The 18,971-nt window shown below is 34.9% G+C and overlaps 2 protein-coding genes across 6 annotated transcripts in view; one reads left to right on the top strand and one right to left on the bottom strand.

Moving 5' to 3' along the window:
• The window catches only part of milt (trafficking kinesin-binding protein milt), a 184,564-nt gene extending 171,935 nt beyond the window's left edge, over positions 1 to 12,629 (top strand). For all 5 annotated transcript variants that reach the window (XM_085957531.1, XM_085957530.1, XM_085957533.1 and 2 more), the window contains 8 exons: positions 1,128 to 1,347; positions 5,957 to 6,087; positions 6,709 to 7,046; positions 7,601 to 7,861; positions 8,514 to 8,656; positions 9,300 to 9,506; positions 9,739 to 9,895; positions 10,007 to 12,629. In XM_085957531.1, coding sequence (XP_085813657.1) covers positions 1,128 to 1,347; positions 5,957 to 6,087; positions 6,709 to 7,046; positions 7,601 to 7,861; positions 8,514 to 8,656; positions 9,300 to 9,506; positions 9,739 to 9,895; positions 10,007 to 10,958 — 2,409 coding nt within the window. In that variant the 3' untranslated portion in view covers positions 10,959 to 12,629. The remainder of the gene's footprint in view (positions 1 to 1,127; positions 1,348 to 5,956; positions 6,088 to 6,708; positions 7,047 to 7,600; positions 7,862 to 8,513; positions 8,657 to 9,299; positions 9,507 to 9,738; positions 9,896 to 10,006) is intronic.
• Positions 12,630 to 13,718: 1,089 nt separating this feature from the next.
• On the bottom strand, positions 13,719 to 18,840 carry LOC147064501 (uncharacterized). Its single transcript, XM_085957545.1, has 5 exons — positions 18,616 to 18,840; positions 18,186 to 18,295; positions 17,953 to 18,077; positions 15,516 to 15,592; positions 13,719 to 14,221 (listed from the first exon to the last, which is right to left on the bottom strand). Exons 1-5 carry the CDS (start codon positions 18,710 to 18,712, stop codon positions 14,031 to 14,033), a joined length of 600 nt encoding a protein of 199 aa, XP_085813671.1. The 5' UTR covers positions 18,713 to 18,840; the 3' UTR covers positions 13,719 to 14,030.
• Positions 18,841 to 18,971: the final 131 nt, after the last annotated feature.

Below are 18,971 nucleotides of genomic sequence, written 5' to 3' on the forward strand. Positions count from 1 at the left end.
TTGACTATTTGGAAAAAGGAAAAACAATAACAGGGGATTATTATGCATCTTTATTGGACCAGCTAAAAAACAAAATTGAAGAAAAACGGCCTCATTTAAACAGGAAAAAAATCCTCTTTCATCAGGACAATGCCCGTGTTCACACATGTTTACGATCAATGGCTAAAATTGAAGAATTGAAGTTCGAATTGGTCGACCACCCACCGTATTTGCCAGATTTAGCCCCCAGTGACTTTTTCCTTTTCCCAAACTTAAAAAAATGGCTAAGTGGACAACGTTTTTTTTCAAATGAAGAAGTCATCGATCGAACAAATGCTTATTTTGAGGACCTTCCGAAAACTTATTTTTCTGACGGTTTAAAAAAAATTGAGAAACGTCTAACCAAGTGTATTGAGCTCCAAGGAGATTATGTTGAGAAATAAAAAAAAAATACAAAAATAAAAACTGTTTTAATGCTTTTTTCTAAGGAATTATTGACCCACCCTCGTATTTTGAAAAAAAAGGACAACGAAACTAACTAGAAAATTAATACTATCGACTGAGGATCTTAATAGATTGTGACTGTAAATTCTAATTCGTGAGAGTTTTTTTCTATTCCATAACCATAGGTTCTGAAGATGCCGAAAAGAGAAACAAAAGTATATTAATATATGAGCATTATAATCTAAGATAAATAAAAATAAATAACTCGTAGCAGTCTCAGAAATATACATATTAGAAGAATCCTAAAAAAATCTTGTACACAACGTTCACTTGCCGGATGAATGCTTCACCCGTTAAGCTTCTTCTTCGTCAGGACCTCATTATTGAGGATTTTGTCCCGGATGATATGGATGTCTGACAACCTTCTCCACGGCTTGGTTCCATCTACCTCGGTATTCAGTGGTACGCAGAGCCTGTGTCAGTAGAAAACCTGTGGCATTCTTAATTTGGTCCTTCCATCCGGTGGAAGCTTTTCCCCGTTTTCTAGTACTGATTAAAATATATAAGAATTAACTTTACTTAACGAAGACTGTTAGAAAATCTATTAAAGTGCCTATTGATTTCATTTACTTTAAAATTATTACGCAATTTTATTGTAGTATTGACGTGTGAAATAAATGGTGTGGTTTTGCGATGTTGTGCAGGTGCTAACCAACGAAGTGGACGACTCAAGCAGCAGCGAGAATGCGAGCGGAGTGTCGAGCGCGCGGGGCACCGTGTCCATGGAGGTCTTGCGCCGCCGCATCGGGGGGCTGGAGGACGAGAACCGATCGCTGCGCGCCGAGACCACGCGCCTCGTGTTCGACACGGATGCCGTGGAGGAGCGCGAGGCCAAGCTCGTGCGAGACGTCGCCGCCCAACTCGGTAATTTACAACTTGCTCTGTGCCATTCGTATTCATCCTGCAACCCTTAATTTAAAGTTAATTTTCATACATTTTGTTTTAATGTCTACTGTCTGTTAAGGCAGTGGTCTCCAACCTTTATGTTACTACGCCTCCCTTTAAAAAAAATCTAATCTTGGCGCCTCCCCCCCTTTATTTCATTAAATAATACAGACACTTTTTTAACACACAAGTTTTTACTACTTACTTATATTAAATTCATTTTTTAATAATTTTTTTTCATGCGACGAATGAGCTTGCTTATTACCACAATCAATTTTAATAGAAGTCAACCAAATTCATCATCGTTCATTGACAAAAATTAATGGATTCTATCATGGGCTCCACATACTGAATAGGGCCCACAGGCCAGGATCTTTCACCCATATATTAAAAATATTTAATAGCCCCGAAACAAAGCAGCGCCGCAGGCGACTTTTTTTACTAATAATAAAATAATATGAAAAATGCATTAGCAAACTAACCAAGAAGTCAGGAAATAGATTTTTGTTTGCTTCAATATATCTGGCGTAGAAATCATTTAAAAGTGGAGACATGTATTATTGTTATATTATATTAAAGAAATCACGTCAAAAACAATTAAAAAAAACAATATCACACCCTGCCTACACGCTTTAGTTGACACTTTAGCTACGAGTGACATTTAAATTTGAGGTTATTGTTTTCATGCAACCAGCGGTCGTTTTGTGCATTACCGAAACAGAGCGTTTGCAAAAGCGCCATTTTTTAATTTCTCCGCTCCAAATATTTTTTAATAGGATTTAAATATACGTATTATATATTAAAATAAACATTCATGCACTGAATTTTCACTGTTACGTTAAGATATGAAGTTTTATTTATTTGTAGATATTATGGTATAAAAATTAATTTATTAAAAAATTTTGGCGCCTCCCTTGGCAATAGATCGCGCCTCCCAGGTTGGAAACCGCTGTGTTAAGGTGAATCACTCACTTTTTAAGAAGATGCGTATATTCCAAGTATCATAAATTAAAACAAACTGATAGGTATTACTAACTTTATTTTTTAAATGCCTTGAAAATCAAAGATGTTGCAAAATCTTGCATCTATCTGAAAAAGTTAGTTCCTTGAAAAATGAAGTGACTAATAAGGTATAAAAAAAAATGTGTATATATGAACATAAAATGGATGAAAGACCATAAAAATAATTGAATATAAAATTAGTTGGAACAATTACACTACCAATACTTGTATGGAATGTTATGTTTAATTATTAATAGGTGAATCTAATTTTACAATTAGCATGCTGAATTATCTGATTTTTTTAAAATGTAAACGTTTCGAATCATAAGATGGTGATTGCAGATGTGAATCATAAGAATAAAATGTTCAAAAACCCTATATTGTCACAGTTTTTTGACCGAAGTCACCAACGAAAATATGAGATGGGCATTAATTACTTTTTGAATGTTTAATTTTGTATAAAAAAATTAAAGGTTTGATGTTTTGTGATTATGCTTACGACATCTCTAATTTAGAAAAGTTACCAGTTCAAACAGTATGTTACCCTAAATACAAAGTCGTAATTTCTACCCTTCGTGATTTTTGTCTGAACTATGACTCTATGTTGTGTGTAAAATTATCTAAACTCTTGGTTAAGTATACCAATCATCAACAGATTTATGTTTGTATATTCTAATATTATTTTATGATTTTGTGAAGTATTTTTTTATATGGTTGCTCTCTATAATTTTAATTTATCTCAATTGAATCATCTCTATTTATATTCCTAGAATTGTAACATTTTTATCAATGCTGGAACAAAGTATACTTTTGTACACGATGAGTCATTTCATAATTTTGTGAAGTCAATTCGAATTAATTTTGTGTACTGTCAGTCTTTGATGGTAGGCTAATAACAGATAACAAAGACACAGACTGTTTTATTGCCATCTTAAATGTATTAAAGCTTTTGACTAACAGCAAGAAATATGAGAAAATCAGTCAAAAATAATCATCTCTGGTTAATGGAATCGCAGTATGTACTGAAATCAGTTTAGTTTAAAAATTTGGCCTTTCTTAAAAATGTATGCAATTGACGCAAGTGTTCACTGATCAAAATAAACCTTTATTTTTGCTTGCTTAAATTTTCTTTATTTATTAATTGGTACGTTTTACTGTGGTCTATTCACCAATTCAATTAGCCAAATAGGATAATATGATGTCCCCGATTATATCGTCACTGTTCTGGCAGAAGACACTAATTCGAAAAAATTACATATTGAGTTAGTTATACCAAAATGTTCCTTATTTCAAACTTTACCGTCTGGAAACCTTCTTAACAAATAAACAGTCTTTATTTTAAAGTCATCCTTTTTACGATTACTTAATAAACTCACATGATAGATCATTTCGAACATTTTTAAAACTTCAAAGTCAAATTACTCAAAACTAGTATTCTCCAGTTAGTGTGTTCTGCCAGAACATAGACGATATTTACGTATTTTGACTAAGTTTAACTGAATTTACGGCAGTCCTTTATTAACTTGTTTTTATTGATGACATTATCAGAATACAGCACAAGAACACTACAAATAAAAATATGCCATTAAAATTAAATTATCACTAACGCTCGTAAAATTTTACATTGTACTGACCAATGTTGATATTATATGTCACTCATATTACTGTATGTGCGAGGGAAATGTCAAAGCGTAACAGTACCTATATTTATTTTAGCTGAAAGTGTCTTAAATCGGATCTAGTATAACAGTCTGTATTTTGGCCTATGAGGTGTTATTGTACAGCCAACTTCATAGTAGTCAAAACTGACAGTGGGGGCTATTTACATTATATTATCGCTTTATTGAGTTCAATAATGTTCTTATTAATAAAAAATAATTTGAAATTATTTTGTTTATATTATGTAACCATAACTTGTAGTTTGACCAATGAAACAATGTTACATAAAATTTTCTAACCTGAAAAAATAATATTCTTTGGTTGATATTTGGGTTAATATTGTTACTACTGTATGTTTCGTTGGAACACTCGTATTTTGTATTGTATAAATACCTCTTTTAATTTGATAATGATTTGATGTTTTAACGAAGATGTGTCATCGATTGGTTGCCCGATGAGGGAGCTAGTTTTGTATTGGGGTGGCGGAGCAAGGTGGCCTTGCAGTGTGTTTTCATCATAAAACCGCACCCTGTCAGACCATACTTGCTTTGACATCATCAACAATCTACAATCAACATATCGTGTAAGCTGAAGGACTCAAGGATCTGCAACAGACTGTGACATGACGTGAATCACTTTGTAATCTTTATCGTGTTAAAATTAAAAGGTTGGATATCCATTTTTAAATGGCTTAAGAACGTAGTCGTTCGTAATATTTTTTTGTCTAAAATATATTGGTAAAGGAATGGAAGTCCTACAATAAAAAAAATACGAAATCAAGTAATTGTATAATGTCGAGTATGCAAAGTTCTTTTTGAATCTAAATATATCGAATTGTTATAAAACATTCTAATAAGAAAAAGAGATTGACCAATACATTAATTTAACATGCAGCATGTGACACGTCATTTTTTACTTCTGAAGTACAAATTTTTGCAAATTATTACATTTTCTAATGAAGTTAATTGTGACATAAATCGTCCGATTCGTACATTCATATTAACTACATATCGCTACGTTAAAGCAACAGTAAGATTAGTCAAAAATACTAGTTTCGAGATAATTGAACTTTCATGTTTATGTCATTCAAATGAAGTAGTTAACTACACATTTCTTTTGTTTTTTCTGCGGTTTACAATAAATGATAATGATAGGTTATTTTGTATACCAGTATTAACAGTGGGGTCTCAGTTATACCACTGTTGCTTTGAAGTTACAAGACAGTGGCATTTTTTTCTTTTAAATGGGGTATTCCAATTTTTTTTTAAATCTCAGTTATTCATTATTATGTATGTATAGGTTTCAGCAATCAATTGGCATACTTATCTCAAAATCTACTTTTTCTCTTTATCTCACCGTTGCTTTCATGTAGCGATATATTACCCATTTACCATCTACGTACCTACACAGATGCAGATAATATGAACTAGAATAGAATAGAACCTATTGAAAAATATCTGATTATTTTAAACTCTTTCACACCATTCTCTTGTTTTTTTCTTTGTATTGAAGAAAACATGTATTGAAATACCCATATCATTAAAACTACTAAGATGTGATTTTTGGCATCAGACAATAATTTTTGGCCGAATCCGTAAACAACTGTGACTGTTATCTCCATTTTGGAAAAGTTGTTTATTATAAAAATGTACCGTTTATTTTATAAGTTCTATAAAAAATTTAATTGCCAATAAATAGGTGGTATCAGTTCGTTGTTTGTGCCTGAAATATGCATGTTCTCACTAACAGAATAGAACAATCCTCCTTAAAGGCATTACAAGAATGCCTGTTGGAAAATTCCCAATACAATGTGACTTTTTAACTGTATTTTTTCTATCTGTTCTATGTATTGTGAAAATGATTGAAGAGTATAAAATAAGATAGGTACCTACGCAATTTAATAAGTTTTATTTCTTTACTCTTGCAGCAAACGCAAATTTGGAAGTTGATGGAATGGGAGATGAACTCACAAGAACCAAAGAAGAATATCAACTACAGAAAGATCTCCTCGACACAACCACTTCCAGGTTACAGGTTGCAGAACAAAAATTGCTTCAGGTAAAACATAATAATATTATCTTTTGTTAATTCTATTTATAGAGGCATCCATCAGTAATCTACAATCAAAACTGGACGTGTCCACGGTGTTCAAAGATTAATGAACTTTTCTGTAATTTGATTTACCCACAATGATGGTATTAAAAAAATCTTAAATATAAAATAATATGATCCACACATTATAAACGTATATACCAATTTTATGACATGAAATGTGTCCAGGTTTGATTTGGTTGTCAAGGAAGCGGACACGTCCAGCTTTGCTTGTCGCATTTTGTTCAGATGTAAGTAATAGGTTATACTGAAATAAATTTGAATTATATTGTAATGAAAAAGAGATAATATAATAATATTACATACATATTATCATATTTTAAAACCACTAACTAACTAACTTCAAAAATTAACAAACACACCGATCTTCGGTAGACATGTAAATAGACAAACCTTGATTTAAAAATGTAGCTTAACTCTAGTTTTAAAAAGTTCCATACTTATAATAGTTACCTATTATAAAATATGACAAGCGATTAATTTTCCATGAACCATTTATCAGCGAAGTATAGTATGTAGTATATCATGAGAACATTACAATTTATTTTGATTTGTCTATATTAAAAGGTGACATTGGAGCACGAGCAGGCAATAGCGCTGCTTGAAATAACTCGAGATAACCAAAACAGCCTCGCGGCAGAGCTATCGGAGTTCAAAGGCCACTATGATGAAGTCCTGAGTCTACTGCGGGAGGCCCAGGAGCAGTTGAAGCTGCAGAGGAAGAGGGGGCAGCCGGTGGCCAGGAGTGGCGTGCCGCAACAACACCACAGCCTGGGTATGCAGCACAATGTCATGCCGCATGTGGCCCTCGCCGCTGGTCTGCCGCAACACGACTCGCTGCAGTCTGAGCTGGAATCGTCACTCTACTCCGACTTGAGCTTAGATTCTGGCATCGGGGATAGAATGTAAGTTTGCTGTGTATCATAATATGTACTGCGATTTATTTTGTCAGTGGACACCGGCAATGTTAATTCAAAGTCATTGTATTATTTTAATAAAAAAAATAGTCAAACTGTGACCTGATTGTTGTAAAAGATATTGATGCTTTTAGAGATTCTTTTCAAGACATAATAATTCAAATTGCATTATAACAATGCTTAATAAAAATAATTCTTAGCAATAAAAAATACGTCATTCAAAAAACTATAATGCAAAATAAGCTTTTTTGAGACAGGCGACACTGCTGTGTAGAATTATATGTGTCGTCTGTCTCTATTTTCCGGGTTCCAATGGGTAGTTTAAAGAAAATAATATGTCCTGTGTGAACCACATGTGGGGGGGCGGGTTATTATAATCAACAATAATATACTAACAATTTTAAAAAAATTCAATCATAATTTATACAGACATTTTATCATTACATTGTTTATACTTCTTGTATTTGATAAGGTAATATTCTATTTTCTTCATCATTTTTTCAGTGAATTGAATGGATTGTTCATATCATGTTTTCTTGCAGACCATCATACAAGAAAGTGTTTGAAACCGTGCGGTGCTCAACAAAGGCGTCGGCGACCGCATTGGACAGGCCCGCTGCGTCCCGAGGCGGATTGGGCAACCTCCACATGTCGTCTTCTTCCACGGGAGCATGGCTGTCACAGAGACCAGCTCTGGGCACGGCTTCTGCCACCGGTCCGCGCATGAGCATCTGCAGTTCGGACTCGGCCATGGACAACGCCTCTGTCGTCAGCAGCTTCGGAGACCCTGAAGACTTCTATCCGTGAGTTTTAAATATATTATTATAGCTTTGATGTTCACCGTTCAAAATAGAATTATTGGTATGAAAAAACTGCTCCCAAATGAGCCTAGAAAAGTTGACGAGTAGCAAAAAATTACATTTAAATTTCTTGCTTGGAGTATTCACTTTAATAAAATTTGATATTACGTTTCATTTGCTTTAACAACACTAGCAATATACACTGTTATTATTATTGTGAAATAATGTTTTAAAATCTAAACAACTGGCATATGCCTATGTGTACGTTATGTTAATTTTTCAAGAGTTTCATCGAAATAAAACATTCAAATGACTTCGAATTCATGTGGCTTTTAACCGGCTATATACATACAAAAAAGACTTAACACTTTTTAAAACTAACCGAGGAGAAAATTCATTGATTACAATCAAAAATATTCTGGAATTGTTTTTTGAAAATGTCCGTGTTCTAGAAGGGGCCATCACTAATGTTTAGCAATTAACACAGCTGGTTTTTAGGGTTCATCGTTGAGAGTCTTTAATAAGTAATGCTACACATACCTAAAGATTTAGTTAAAAATTGATCATGCTTTTCATTATGGAAATTTGGCAAACATTAAGTTATAATATGCATCAATACTCAATTTTAATATTAATTTTGTATGTGTTTCGACAGAGGTGGTCCTAATGTGGGAATACCCGGTGTTCCTGGGGCTGCAGATTTGGAAGCCGCTCTGCGCCGACTGACTCCTGCAGAAGTGAACGCACGCCGAGCCGCCATGTCAACTGGGTCGCGATTCAGCCATTACGATTATGATGGTATGTACCTACCAAAAGAAACAAAAATCTGTTTCTACAACCTCTACCCTTGTAGAGGCGTATGTGATCTTTTCGATCAATCCACTATTAGATAAAGATCTCTCCTAGCTGATTCCATTCTACTGGGTTATGTGCTGCAGAAATTAACTATTTCATTGATTCAGGGGCCTATAGGTCTACCTTTCAGGCGTTTTATATACCTCTTGGGTACCACTGAATGACTCGATTAAATTTGTCCATGCCGCATTCTCTTGCTTGTTCCTTTAACTGTTTTTCGTCCTTCCTTCCTTCAAGTTTCTGGATCTCTCTTTTACTGAGTCATTGTTTTGCATCCATAATATGTGATTATGTGTAGACACCGGTTGAACATTTTACGCACAGTAAAAAGTCACTTTTGAACACATTATGAAGGCAGCTAAAAACACTCGAGCCCACCCAAACAATATTATAATGTTAGAGAAACGACTGGTTGTTGAAATTTGTGTTGTTTCTAAAATACTTTCCGATTTCTCAATTCAACACTGTTCACTATTCAATACATAGTATGCCTCAAAATAGCTACATCATGTTTGATGCATAACTAAATCTCCATGCAGTCGAAAATGGTACATAATCCAAGTTGTATTTTGCGATCTTTTTGAAGGCGGTCACTGTTCTCCAGTGAGCGGTCTACCCTTCGGTTTACGAACTCCCGACAGCATCATGTCCACGGGCGTTGTCAGCAGCAACGGGAGAGAAGGCGGCTCGGGGACCTCCTGGAGATTACCCGATCGGTTGCAGATCGTCAAACCTATGGAAGGATCACACACGTTGCATCACTGGGCTCAACTCGCCACCCCCACCATGTCCGGTAAGGAAAAACATTGTTATCTATATTTTCCTGACAGTATTCAGCCTTATTATCTGTTAAATACTCGATATTTTCCTTTTTATATCTAACTATAAATTATATCAATCATTAAAAGCATCTTCCAGTGAATAGATGTGAATAAAAATTGAAAAATAAACAGTTATGTACAGTATGTATAAATTACATTGTTCCTACTGTTATTGTTTCCTAATACTTATTTTTTGTGATACAGGTCTCCTAGAAGACAGACCTGGCGTCCAGATCAGGGGCGGGCGAGGCCCTATTGAATCGGGTCTGCAGATGTACAGCCTAAACGATGTGGAGGAGGATGACGAGTTCCCCGGAAAGAGATTTGATAACTCTAACCACATCTACACCTTTACTAACAGGTGAGCTTTGCGGCAATAATAAATTGTGTTTTTAATATGAATATTTACATTTATATAATTGTAATAATGTCAGGCCACTCTACAACTATAATCAATCATTATCTGTTGCAGCATGGTGATGCATCCAGACGACGGCAGCATGGCGGGAAGCATGGCTGGCAGTGCAGCCTGTAGTGTGATGGGCAGCGCGGGAGGTAGCATGTGGGGCAGTGCTCGCGAGAGCCGCGCTTCCACCCGCCCGCCTAGTGCCCGTCACTCTCCCTGCCGCACCCCTCGTGCCTTCGTATCCCGCCGCAACTCCACCTGCACCTACTCAACCCACGCTGGCCTTGCGCACATTCTCAACGAAAGAGGCATCAAGGCCGTTACGCCCTCCTGTGCCGGCACTCCTGCACGCTTTTCGCCCACCGCCACACCCTGCAACAGCCCACAACTCGGTTCCCCCGTCTCCACGCCACCGTCTTCCCCACCTCCCGGTCTGGAAAATTGGAACTCCCCTGTACCCCCCCTTCACCCCTTGCCACCACTCCACGCTCTCATCTCCGGAGGGGCTGACATCCTGCGCCGAACTTTCTCCCCCCTACCTCCGCGTACCCCCTCCCGCCTCTCCGGATGCGGGCGATATGCCCCTGGTGAAGTCAGAATCCTGGAAAAGGTGGAGCAGATCGGCCTGGGCGGCATCATGGGCTCGGGGACTTCCCCTCTAGCCCTGCAGGCCACCGGCGCCCTGTATGCGCGCCGTGGACAACAGAGCCCCATGGCCCAGTTGACCTGTCTCAAGCAAGCCTTCCAGCAGGGCAATGCGGAGAGGGCGGCCGCAGCGGCCCGCCTTCCTGCAGAAGCCCTCGGGGTACCAGCGCACCCGGGATCGGGGGCTCTAGAAGCGCAAACGGAACGGGTGGCCCGTCGACAGAGACCGCGTCGCGACCTGGGCACCGTCAACCTGTCCCGCCCTGACCTGGGCTCCGTCCCTTCTGCCGGAAATCAAAGAACTTCCTCTTCCTTCTCCACCCTGGGGACTCTAAGCTCGCTGCTGTTCGGCCGCAAGGGAGGACTCCTTTAAGCGCCTGTCGATCGAGGCCGCACGCCAAACTGGACATTTCCATTGTGAAAAGATTTGACGCATTTAAAAAAATTTGACGCTTGCTTTCCCGCATTTTTAGAAGCTTCTCAAACCCGTGTTATTTGCTGTGTTCAAATATAAATTGGGTTTGAAGATTTCGGTTTTTATTTTTCGATCGACATCTCTACGAACAGATCACCCGTCGGGAGAGTGAATTATTGATAAAATCCCTGCGATGCTTTGACACTTCAATTTTCGAGTTGATTTTTGAAATGCTATTATCCGATTGTTCCTGATCGACCTTCCGGCTTACGCTGGAAGTGTTTTAATTCTATTCAGTTAATAAAACGAAACGACTTAAGGCGGATTGAATGTTGACGAATCGTCTTACTTGGAATGAAACGGCTTAAGTTGCTTTTGCTACAATGATATGACTACATGGTCAGTTGGCTGTGATTAATTGTTCTATGCGCGTTTTGTGTTCTGAAAATCGATAGTAATCAATTTTGTCCGAGCGCAACTTCTCGAACTGAAATATTGACATTCAATCTGTGATGCCGCTCTCGGTTGGTTGGAAATAGATGCTAAATTCTATGATTCCTTCCTCGAAAATTGCAATAATGTAAGTGTCCAGTTTTGTGTATATTAGAGTGTAGTCATAAAATCTTGCAGCATTAACAAATTATAGAAGACTTTTGTGAATAATATTACGAATATTGTAAATATAATTATAAGAAAATCGATGGCCGACCGGCGGTGAATAGTGACACATTATTAAATATTAAGCGAACTGCGGGAGTTGTTAGAGATCGTTACATTTGTTCCTGTTACAGAGAAATTAATAATAAATATAATTATATTTATTTCACAATCTAATTTGTACCGTTTGTCTTGTGTAGTATCCATTCTTTAAATATTTTTATAAGAATTATCAATATGTTTTCTTAATATCTGTCTCTGCTTGGTTTTTCAACAGTTTCCTTCGAAATCGCACAAATTTATTTGACCCTATTTATTAATTTCGTGTTGAGTCTGAAAAATTACTATTAGTTGGCTCGTTACAAAAGAAAACATTAAGAATTTCAGCCGTTAATCATCTAACAAAAATGTGAAATATTTACATAAATTGGAGAATGTATCTTTCATATGTTTACTCTTGTGCTTGTGGTTTATATAGGAAATTTTGCCATTTTAATTTAAAACCAACGTGGATTTAAAATGTTGACAAAGTTTGCTGCTTTTTAAAAAAGTAGATTGAATTTCGGCAGCTGTTTCTTATCTTCACTATCGATAAGATAAGTTTCTCAGCTGTGAATTCGTAAGTTTGAAATAACACTATACATACCTGTTTTATAGACTTCAACGAAGGTGAAGAGTTAACTTAGTATGTAAATAGGAAAGTATTAAAATTGAGTATTTATTATTTCCACTTTATCTTACTCGAGCGGCTTCCTCTTGGCGGAGATATATTTTTTAAATGTTTTGTTTAATTAGCCCGTCAAATTAAATTTACGCAATTTTCTAAATTTTACAGAAAATTTCTACCCCAATGTGAATTTTTGGTTGTATGCAAAGTATTGCAAGCATTTGTAAATTATTTTTTAGATAATGTCAAGGGTAGTTTTATTTTACTATTCTTGAACTATGTCAATAAAAATATTAAAACAATCATTAATCTGTTTAATTTATTTTATTGCTCTTAATACGCCGTTTACACGTGCATGGATTTACTGCTGACAGTAAGTATTATCGCGGTCATAACAAGAAAATGTACGTGTAAACATGTATTATCCTGCACTTCCATCAAGATTCCATGCATAAATTAACCCATCACTTAAAAAGGCACAAAATATTTATAGGTTTTGAATTTTTCTATTACGTATTTACATTTTAAGCAAACTTTGTGTATACGTGGAATGAAAAAAACATGTCAAATATAGTTTTTTGGGTTTTTTTAGCCTTTTTTTATACAAAATGAGATAGATAAAAAGTCCATAATAGAAGTAAATAATAAAAAGACGATATACTAAAACTGGAGCTAAATATAATACTCTCTTTTTAGAAGATGGAGGGCCATTTTATGTTTTTTACTGTCTCAAACACCTCATACCTAGCGAACTGATCATTATTTTGACAAATTTAAATAAAAATAGATTTTATAAATCAAATATTTCTTAAAAAATATATTGGACTATATATAACTAACATCATAAAATGATAGCTACATCTATTATTAAGTAATTTCAACTTTTAAAAAAATCAAAATATGAATAAAAAATTTTGATTTTCATCATGTCCTGCACCCAGTAACACCGGCGCATTTGGCGCGATGGGTTAAGAAAGTTCGGAAGCTTTTGAATTTTTATGTGACAAGATTTTTTCGATCTACGCCTAGTAGAACGATAGTGGCGAACCTGCCGACAAAAAACGAACAACCGATTTTTACGACCTGTCAAATAGTACCATAAAATGACAACATCGCGTCTCACTTAGTCTTGAAGAATGAGATGGAGAGACACATCAGCACTTTTATGTGTAAACAGTTGTGGTCATGATAGTTTAAAATACACACTATTGCTACCAGAAAATCCATGCACAGGCGCTATTAACCTGAAACATTATTTTTCTTAACATCAAGTACGAGTACACCTTAAAATTGGATATTCAGCATATTATAATAGATAGATAAGCGGGTGTTTCAATGTATGAATAGATGAATTTTCATTTGGAAACTGCAACAGGATTTAAAAAAAAAAAACATTAATCATCATGAAATATATTTATATTCACAGCGGTTACATGAGTAATGAAAATAAGTATTTAACATTTTGGAAATCTTATATTACCTATCTTAATTTACAACTATGCATATAATTAATTATTGAAATGAAGTAGAGTCTGTGTTCTATAAACTCTCGTACACGTCGCACGAAAAGCATTGTGCCATCGCGTTCAACTGTTGTAAGTTGTCAATGGGAGGGACCGAGATGTATGCTGAAGCGGGGGGGAAACCGGCACGCCAGCTTATAGAAGACAGACTCTAATCGGGTTGGTATGAAAGTACATAATTTATTAATTTCTTTGAATATTTTCTTTATTTGTACCAATTTCTCGGGCACTGCACAATTTAACTAAATCATTCCAGTCCACTGTACTTTTGGCTTCGATGAGTTCCCATAGTTTGTGTTGAATTACTTCTTCTGACACCGCATTCTTGTCAAATTCGAATGGCTCCAAAATTTTCTTCTGCTTATTTGCAATATCTGATATTTTTACAGTTAAGAATCACATTTTGGTAAATAAAATTTAATTAATAAAAACATAAACAAAAACTTACCCACATACATATTATTGTGTGACCACCGTCACATACTCATCCTGTGATGGACTAGTAAATTACTCTAGAGGTATAGGTAAATCATGCTACAGTGGGGGTGCCAAACCCCTACAGTGGCACCATAGGTGATTTGCTGGTGTATTGGCAATATTTGCTGCAAAGCCTGTTTCAATGCTAGCATACAATACTACTACAAATGCGAACCGCTTTTGCCTTACTCATGGTGCTACTGTAGAATGGTTTACCAAAACTATGGTATGTACTGGGAAAGTGAATCATTAGTTTCTTAAACAATGAGAAATGTATTATTATAATAGAAACAGTGTAGGTATTAGCATTAGTTTGGTATAAGAAATATATCTTCAGTATACAATTAAAACAAGATAATATTATACAGCTATCTGAAGGTTCATGAAAATGCCCTGGGAATTCACTAATATGGTATTTCGTATACATGAGAGTTGACAAAAGAATATGCCATTAATATATTGTCACTGTACAGGCCAATTGTCGTAACCCTAACTTTTCACCGAAATGGCAGTTTTAGGGCAATGGACTTATTGCATACTCTTACATGAACTGGCAAAGTATCATAAATCCCAAAATAATTAAAAACTATTTTTAAAACCATTGAAACTTGACAAAAAATATTCCAACCAAAAGCTGTAACCCTCTAAACCAGGGATCCGCAATATGGCGCCAGTGCGCCCTCAAGATACCATCAAATTATAATACTGTCATTTCACTAACAAGTTAAGTTTCATGAAAAAAAATTGATTATGTCCGCGAGAAAAAAAATGGGTTTGTTTTGTTATTCATGATTCAATGGGGTCCCGTGACAAATATTACACTCGAAAGTCCAGCTTGAGTCATAACTATATAGTTGAAAATGTCCCTCTGAATTTACAGAGATGGTTACCCTGTGAATTTACAGAGATGGTGATGGTTCAAAATATTCCGCAAAATGACGAAACCAGACTAAATTTATCGCCGTGACAGTAGGCGACATGCACCTCAATTTGATTCGCGCTTTAGAAGCAGGCATTCTGAAAATGTTCTCAAGAGGTTCAGGTATTTATGTGGTGGTATTTCATGATACACTCATTTCATCCAACAAGGGCACACATGGATTTAAATCTCGCATGCTGATTATGTAGACAATAATTAATAAATATCTAAAAAGAAAATATGTTGTAGGTATATCATTTTTGAAAGGATACATCCTTTGGCGAAATTATTTGGTGCTGCAAAGTCCCATCTGATTCCCGTAAACCTTTTTCCAACATTTAGAGTCTCCCTGAAACAGAAATAAATTAATTAAATGCATATTGATCCACCAGTATTACACCTATACATCAAATAACCTGATCATACAGGTAAACAAGAGATCAGCAATATTTTTGCCATGAAATGCGCAATACAAATTTTGAAAATCGTCATGGGCAGATAATAATATAGATATTTATTTAAAAGACACATTGAGCACATAACAAATTATTAATTAAGACATTCACAACATGACATTTAGAATAAAAAGTACAGGTAAATTAACTTAGTAGAGAAAAAAATAAAGCAAAATAGAATAAAAAAACAATAATTCAAGAAAAATACAAATTACACATTCGCGGACACGACGTCATATTTTGTGAGATGTGATATGACAGGACGTCCACTGTGGAACGGAATACGACATGACGTTTATAGAAGAAAATACAATTTTTTTTTAAAAATACTTAATGCATCGCTAAAAATGTCTACATCTCTAGGAAGTGCATTTACCAGCCGCACAGCCCTCGCTATTGGTGCCTGGTAAGCCTGACATGAGGAAACAGCTTTCATCCAAAAATAGGTCATGGCGACCACGCATGTAATTGAGAAGTGCATAAAAATTTAAATTTTACAGAATATCAGGATTTGAAACTATACCACGCGAGAAAAATGCTTTAAGAGCAGAAGTGATCTACAAGCTTCAAGAGAATGAAAGGCGAGCATGCCTTGGAGATGTTATACCGCTAACAAATATAGAATATTGTCTTGCGAGTGCTGTTTTTTTCATGTAGGTATATAGAGTAGCAATTTAGTCCTGGCATCTGAACAGTGTTAGCAATCTTCAGGGCGTGAGGTAGTTCAAATCAGTTTAACTCCGCTACCCACACAATGTATCCAACACAATAATTAATAGTTCTGCTAAAATCAATAGTTTTGGCCGAATACTTATCCATTTCCAAAATCAGTGGGATGCCACGACTAATAGTATAACCTAAATAAATTTGAGCATTGCTGTACAAGTTATTATAGATTAGATTTAAACAAAATGGGGTGAAATTTTAAAAAGGTTATGTTTTCCCATCGACAAAAGTATCCATCAGTATAAATTGTCTACTGAGCGAGGCCATTAGATGCTAACATTTGACATATACCTAATTAATTACTTTTTATACTGTGATGAGTTTAGTTCTAAATTCGAACACCTGCCGATTTATGATGGCATATTTCGCGTCCGGAAACTTGTACGTATGCAGTTTGCCATATCACACATCACCGTGAAATGTTGTGTCGGAAATAATAAAGACCATCCAACCTCTCTGGGTCGTATAGTACTGATAGGGATTGCAATACCGGTTTTTCGGTATTTCTTATTGAATACCGGTATTCGTTGAAATATAAAAAAGTACTTATCAGTAAATATCGCTATTAAAATCTCTTTAAAACATTATTTTATAGCAAAACCTACCTACCTACATTTTATTATGTTGACATTTAAAATATGTATTGATCATTAATATTGTAGAATTGGTGATTTTTACAAACAATTTGAATGAATTGATAATTTTAACTAAAACCCTCAAAAAGGCTAGTTCCGTAAGACGTGCAAATAAGTGCGTTTGCAGGAAATGCTTCTTCAATTCAACGCTTGTACAGTCATCAATAATTTTATTATAGTATAATAAAATTGAACATATTTCACGGATGTCTTCTATTTCAAAATAATATTATGTTAATTTATCTCGATAATTTTATAAATAGGTACCTACCTATATTTGATGGATTTTGTCTTTTTACTATTTCAAATTTGTTGAGTTCAGTCAATATATTTGAATTTCAGCAGCACATAACTTATACACTAAATTTAATAGGCAATACAGTACAAAGTAATGTAGAAATAACATTCCATTCATTTTCAAAAACGTAAACGAGTGTGGTTTTTAATATTGAAAATTCCGGAATTTTGGAATTTTAAAACCGGTATTTCGGTATTCATAAATACTGGAATACCGGTATTACAATCCCTAAGTACTGACATAAAATTCATGTCTAAATAAAATACGGTCCTTGTCGGTTTACACTTTACAGGAACCCAACAGCATATTGTTTGTTAGGTTAGGTTAGGTTTTCATTCTTGAATTCATGAATTTGCCAAAATCAGCTATGAAATTTGAATCTAATAAAATTGGAGACCGTATAGTACCTATACAGTGATCTCTTTCCGATAAGAAAGCTCACGGTGAAATGTTGTATGTACAATTTACATGTAACCGGTATATCTATATCAATATCTGCTGTAGGTAGACGATACATGGTGAATTGTTATTTATAAACACCCCCGCAGTATACTTTTAGTGCTGCACAGGTTGGTTTGTAAATAAAAGATTTTACCTTGCTTTAATCATTCTTAGATTATCATTTGGTGTCATTTTAATCAAACTCTTTGTTTCTAAGCATTTTTTTTCATTCTCAGCGACATCACTTTGCAAGAGTTGTAGCGATTTTTTTAAACTTTCCTGAAAGGCAAATCTAATTTATTAAAAATATATATTCAGGTCAAAAGAGTAAATACAATTTTATTATTGGATTTATTAGTAGATATCTACAATTTAAAATATACATACAATACATATAATATTTTCATCCAACTTTGATGTAAGAGCTGAGTTTTCCTGCTTCAAAAGATGTATCTCATGTAAAATACGTGTATTTTCATCATCTACCCCCAACGTCACTGAAAATGAAATTACGCTTACATTCATTTTCAGAAAGGATAATATCTATAAATAATTTACTTTTCAATATTATGGGACTAAGTTATACTGCCAAAATTTGAGTAATTGTGCAGCAGAGGTGGACAAGAGCTTTTATAATTTTTTTTTTACGAAAACAGTTTATTCCATGTAGACAATTAGATTAATAATTAATAATAATAATAAGATCAAAAGAATTTATATTATTTACATATATTTACGAAAGATCACACTTTCAATATTATTTTAATTATATGAATCGCACAAACTGCATAAACCATACAATCCTTTTCGGACCTACCTTGGGACAAAAGTTCCATGTTTTCAATGTTTGCGAGGCTTTCAGAACATGCCTTCTCTATTAACAGAACATTGCTATCAATTTCACTCCACTCCATTTTTATGTCTGCGTCAAATTTTCTATATATTTTAGTTTACGTTGTGTCGAGTCGATTGATTGTGCCCACAAAAAACCGTGAATTTCAAAATAAGTAAAATAACGCCAATAACTGTCAAAACAAGGTGCGAATTAGTATTGCCAGTATGCTACAGTGTTGCCATATTTTTCTATGCTGATTCTAGTACAAAGGCGTAAAAATTATAGTATTTTGGTAGGTATATTTGGCGTAAAATTATAGTATTTTACATTTTTCGCGA

This window comes from Rhyacophila brunnea, unplaced genomic scaffold, assembly GCF_057557595.1.
Source record: "Rhyacophila brunnea isolate RB1 unplaced genomic scaffold, BYU_Rbru_1.0 scaffold_7, whole genome shotgun sequence".
Lineage (NCBI taxonomy): Eukaryota > Metazoa > Arthropoda > Insecta > Trichoptera > Rhyacophilidae > Rhyacophila > Rhyacophila brunnea.

Coding starts and splice junctions, on each gene's coding strand:
- LOC147064501 (XM_085957545.1), bottom strand. CDS start 18,712: ATGGAGTGGAGTGAAATTGATAGCAATGTTCTGTTAATAGAGAAGGCA. Junction 18,296..18,615: donor CATGGAACTTTTGTCCCAAG/GTAGGTCCGAAA, acceptor TTTCATTTTCAG/TGACGTTGGGGGTAGATGAT. Junction 18,078..18,185: donor ATGAAAATATTATATGTATT/GTATGTATATTT, acceptor TTTGCCTTTCAG/GAAAGTTTAAAAAAATCGCT.